This window comes from Garra rufa, chromosome 15 (genome assembly GCF_049309525.1).
Source record: "Garra rufa chromosome 15, GarRuf1.0, whole genome shotgun sequence".
In the NCBI taxonomy this organism is placed as follows: Eukaryota; Metazoa; Chordata; class Actinopteri; order Cypriniformes; family Cyprinidae; genus Garra; species Garra rufa.
The window spans coordinates 30,209,378-30,214,746 of record NC_133375.1 but is presented as its reverse complement, the minus strand read 5'-3'; the positions used below and the strand labels follow the sequence as shown (position 1 = coordinate 30,214,746).

General features: G+C 38.9%; 1 protein-coding gene across 1 annotated transcript; it reads left to right on the top strand.

The window, feature by feature from the left end:
* The first annotated feature begins 935 nt into the window (after positions 1–935).
* LOC141287719 (uncharacterized) lies at positions 936–4,860 on the top strand. The gene is made up of 3 exons (XM_073819856.1): positions 936–1,072; positions 1,195–1,327; positions 3,418–4,860. Exons 1-3 carry the CDS (start codon positions 936–938, stop codon positions 4,858–4,860), a joined length of 1,713 nt encoding a protein of 570 aa, XP_073675957.1.
* Positions 4,861–5,369: the final 509 nt, after the last annotated feature.

Below are 5,369 nucleotides of genomic sequence, written 5' to 3'. Positions count from 1 at the left end.
ACTTTTGAAAGGGAAGAGGATATGTACATTTTTTATTTTGCCTAAATATATATTTTTTCAGAAGCTACAGAAGATACTTACATGTTCCCCTGAAAATAAGTTTACCCTAATCTTCCAAAAAGCTTCATCCGTCTGGCTTTTAATGCATCGTTTTCCCTTCTGGAGCATCAGTGAGAATTTGAACCTTCTGTAATAGTTGTGAGTCCCTCAGTTGTCCTCAGTGTGAAAAGATGGATCTCAAAATCATACAGTCATTGTTGGAAAAGGTTCAAATACACAAAAATGCTGAAAAACCAAAGAGTTTGTGGGAGCTGAAAGATTTTTCTGAACAGGCAGTTTAGGCAGTTTAACTGTTCAGGACAAACAAGGGACTCATGAACAACTATCACTTAAAAAAAAAAAAGCTGTGAATCATTCAGGCAACACAGTATTAAGAATCAAGCGTATGTAAACGTTTGATCAGGGTCATTTTTATAAACTCAACTGTTATTTTCTCTTGTGGACTATAAAAGTCTTTTATGTGAAATATCTTATTCAGGTCAGCACTAAATAAAAAATAACAAGCATTTTGTACGATCCCTCTTATTTGGTAAAATAATTAACATTTTGCAGATTCTGCAAGGTGTATGTAAACTTTTGACTTGAAATGTATGTATGTGTACTGTTTATAAAACATAAGATTTTTAAGAACATTGAAGTTAAGCACAACGTAAATTTCTTATTTAAACATCAAATAAACAATATAAATCAGACGCCGTACATTTCAGCAACGACGTTTCACTCGAACTGCGCAATTAGTGCGCAGCTTTAACGCAAAAACACTTTCGTGACCGAACACGGAAGTAGTTCAAAGAAACTCCCGCGTACTTTTCATTGTTTGGATAAGCCATGTGCGCTTGCTAGAGATGCAGTGTGTTTACAACCGAATGGCTACGATGTCTAAACTAAAGAGAAAGAAATCAGCGATCGAGGAGAGTAGATGCGAGCAGCAGTCGAGAATCAAAAAGTCAAATGACAGTCCGAGTGAAGCACAGGACAGCAGCTGCAGGACCACATCTAACGTTACAGGCAGGTAGGAAGTATACTGTCAACCCATTGAATGCGCAGAAAGTGTAGCTCTCTTCATAATATAATTTTCTGAAACATATTGTAAAGATATTTCGACTTAATACTATTTTCTCTTCAATCCTGCAGGGCGAGATGGTGGGAGAGCTCTGAATTAAGTGATGCAGAGAGACTCTGGGCTCTTACCTTGAGAGCTTTTTGCCCAGCTCTACAATCTGATCAGGAACAATGTATTCCACAGCTCCCCCCACCTTCATCCACGGTGATGCATCAGTTTATTATTAGTGGATATCAAAAAAAAGAGGGAGGGGCTCTATGTTTGTAGATATATTTATTTAATTTAATAGGGGACAATGCTCATTAATCAACGGTAAAATACTGTAAATAAGTCAGAGTTAGCCTCAGTGGCTATTTTTTATCTGTTGCCCCTTGCCAGATTTTAAAAAGCCAACCTAAAATCTGAAACACAGTAAGTTATCACACATAAACATGTAATTAAATTTACAATCTGTTTAAAGTAGTTAGGAAAATAATGAATGGTTTAACATGCAGTATTTATTCAGTCTAATACTATTGTATGACCCTATTTCATATGGTATAAATAATCCCTGCAGTGTCTCCTGAAATGGAAGTTAGATGCAAATCAACACTTTAAGGCAGAGGTCTCAAACTCAATTCCTGGAGGGCCGCAGCTCTGCAGAGTTTAGCTCCAACCAGCTCCAGCTCACACCTGCTTGGAGTTTCTAGTAATCCTGAAGACCTTGATTAGCTGTATCAGGTGTGTTTGATTAGGGTTGGAGCGAAAATGTGCAGAGCTGTGGCCCTCCAGGAATTGAGTTTAAGACCAGTGCTTTAAGGTCTAGAGTTGACCTTGTACCGTCACATCATTAACACTTCATTCTTTTCATCAAAGTGTCACTTACAAATTATATCACAGTTTTTCAAAACAGGACCTACCCTCTAACTCTAAGACCTTGAATCTCAGATTTTCCTCTGTACATGGGAAAAGTAGGCTCGATGTTATTTTCCATGGAGAGGATGGGCAGTACTAAATTGGCTGTACTAGAATTGGCTGTGGTGTGTTGTCCTGGGCAACATGTTTATTTAACAAATGACATTTTCCATGAAATGGGACTACTTTGGTATCTCATTACTTTAAACAACAAATTACATTTGAGCTACAAATCCTAAACAGTTCAAATCATAAAGCGATATCAGAATTTAGTTTAAAATCAGTTTAATTGATTTGATTGATTGTATTAAAACTATTTATCGACCACATATTAGCTGTGTCCCACATTTAAATGTTATTTTATGGAAAACGTGTTTACTAATAACTTTTTTTTAGAAATGATTTAGTTTTAAATTGTACTTTTTGTGGTATCAGGTTTACAAAATATTATATTTTACATTTAAAATATATATGTAGTTTAATCTTCTGAGGTTGATAGTTTAACAATTTTTGAAGGTAAATAAGCAAGTCCTTCTTTGACCTTTTTAATACTTTTTCCTGTAAAGTGCCATTTATACATAATTTCCTGAGTGTTTATCTTTAATGGGAACCCTGGGTATTAAGACTTGTATGGCTTAATTTAACAAGTGATGTCTCTTACTGAAATATGTAGTAAATATCCCATGAAATATTTATGTTATTTAAAAAATCCACATTGTTATATACATATAATGGGGGCACTATTATTTTGATTACGTAAAACACTTTTTTCCTCTTCTTATCGCTAGGAAAGCAGTGAAGACTTGATTGACTTGTTGCCCTTTGACTAAAAATTACAATCAAAAGCCGCACAATGTGACATCGTATCCGTATTTTATTTTTTCATGTTGCTTATTCCAAGCTACGATGTGGTAAAAATAGTAACAGATGCAAGTAGCTCACTGAGTGCAACCATATTATGTAAAACAGTTAATGGTGCCCCCCATAGTCCAAAATATGTTAACAATAGATTTTTGAAAAGGTAAATCTTTCATAGGTTTTCTACTAGATATTTTAGTAAGATACATAATTTATGTTATATTAAGCCATACAGGTCTTAATAACCAGGGTTCTCTTTAAAAAAATTATGCAATGTTAAAAAGAAAGCAAAGGAATGATTCTTTTTTGTGGGGAAAAATACAAATATAATGGTTGTCTACCATCAGTTGTTTTTTATTGGCTCTCTGTCACATGTCAGTTTGGGTTTAGATGTGTTTTCTATTGTGACTTCATACTTGTATTTGGCTGTTCTCCAGAACCACTAACAAAACTGGTATCCAAACAGCACCTTTTGTGTAAAATGTGTAAATTATGTTGCTAATTCACAAATGTGATAATTTGTGATTTCTCTATTTCTTTAGAAAACTTGTGTACAAAAAGTAAGTGATTGGAGGTGGTGTGGTGCAGATGAAGATGGTAATCCCCCTCGAGATTTGCCCGCTCCGTCTTTCCTCACTACCCCACCACAAGTGAATGACTTCAGTGCCCCTTCACAAACTCCAGCAGCAGAGAACAAAGGGGAGCCACCGCCAGCCATCGGCGATCAAGAAAATGATGCATCTACACCTGATCAGGACGGTGTGTCAGTATGTGACGAACGAACTGCTCAGCCGCACCACCTAGAAGTCAATTGCATTGAATTGTCAGACGAACAAAGTGACAAATTTGACCAAGTGGGGAAAGTCTCTGAGACGCAAGAAGTTAAAAGAGGATCTGGAGCAGGATTGGATGTAGAATCTGGAGCAGGAAAGAGAGCAAAAACAGGTGCAGGAGGATCTGGATCATGGTTAAGAACAACATCTGAAGCAGAAGGATCGGTATCAGGCATGGGAACAAAACAAGGAGCAGGTGGATCTGGATCAGGGAAGAAAGCAAAATCAGGAGTAAAACGATCTGGATTAGCACTGGGAGCAAAATCCGGAGCAGGATTGGATGCGAAATCTGGACCAGGGAAGGGGGCAAAAACATGGCTAAGAACAATATCTTCAAGCATGGGAACAAAACAAGGAGTAGATACATCTGGATTAGGACAGAGAGCAAAATCAGGGCTTGTAGGTTTTGAGTCTGTGCTGGTAGCAAATTCAGGATTAAGTGAATCTGAATTGGAGCAGGGAACAAAATCTAGGTCACACTTGGGAACAAAATCAGTAGCAGATGGATCTGGATCAGGACTGGGAACAAAATCAGGAGCAGGATTAAATACAGAATCTGGACCAGGGAAGGTGGTAAAAACAGATGCAGGAGGATCTGGATCACAGCTGAGAACAATATCTGAAGCAGTTTCAAGCATGGCAATAAAACAAGGAGCAGGTGGATCTGGATCATGGCAGATAGCAAAATCAGGGTTAGGAGGAACTTCAGGAGCAAGTGGATCTGGATTGGGGCAGGGGACAAAATCTGGATTAGACTTGGGGACAAATTCAGAAGGATCTGGAGCAGCATCTGGATCAGGACTGGGAGCAAAATCAGAAGCAGAAGGATCTGGAGCAGCATCTGGATTAGGACTGGGAGCAAAGTCAGGAGCGGAAGGATCTGGAGCAGCATCTGGATTAGGACTGGGAGCAAAGTCAGGAGCGGAAGGATCTGGAGCAGCATCTGGATTAGGACTGGGAGCAAAGTCAGGAGCGGAAGGATCTGGAGCAGCATCTGGATTAGGACTGGGAGCAAAGTCAGGAGCGGAAGGATCTGGAGCAGCATCTGGATTAGGACTGGGAGCAAAATCAGGAGCGGAAGGATCTGCAGCAGCATCTAGATCAGAACTGGAGTGCTGCCCAATGTGTCTGATGCCATTTCCTGCAGGGTGAGTGAACATTTCATGTAAATAAGTCAAAAATTTCACAATGTCGCTGGCGCTGATAGACCAGGCAACAAATAACACTGTTGTGTTCTGGGCATCCCACAAAATGTCACATAATCTAGTGCGTAAAACCTACAATTTCCCAACATTTTCCAATTTGGCATTGATTTTGGCAGCTGAACGGCCAGAAAAGTTTTAGTTAATAGAGTAGAGTTGTCATTTCTCAGAGACCCATTCAAAACTCTCAGAATTGAGGTGTTTTGCAGAACAGCGACTCAAATGAGGATGCAGGGGAAGTGATTTGCTCTCATTGTAGAGTAGATACATGTTCTGGAACACCAGAGACTGGAAGACTGAGATCAGCTTTGGCACTAGAGATGTTTAGCTGGCTCTTTAGGTAAAGCCAGAACATACACACACACTCACTCTCGTGAACCCCTTGGCAAAACAGTTTCGCTAGGCTGTGAGATGAAGTGTTGGTGGACAGAATCATGCATTCTATCACCTCTTTCGAAT

What these genes read in the sequence shown, in the direction of transcription:
- LOC141287719 (XM_073819856.1), top strand. Translation starts at nt 936, where the DNA reads ATGTCTAAACTAAAGAGAAAGAAATCAGCGATCGAGGAGAGTAGATGC. An exon ending in ACATCTAACGTTACAGGCAG is followed by an intron (nt 1,073 to 1,194) that starts GTAGGAAGTATA and finishes TCAATCCTGCAG; the next exon opens with GGCGAGATGGTGGGAGAGCT. An exon ending in TCCCCCCACCTTCATCCACG is followed by an intron (nt 1,328 to 3,417) that starts GTGATGCATCAG and finishes CTATTTCTTTAG; the next exon opens with AAAACTTGTGTACAAAAAGT.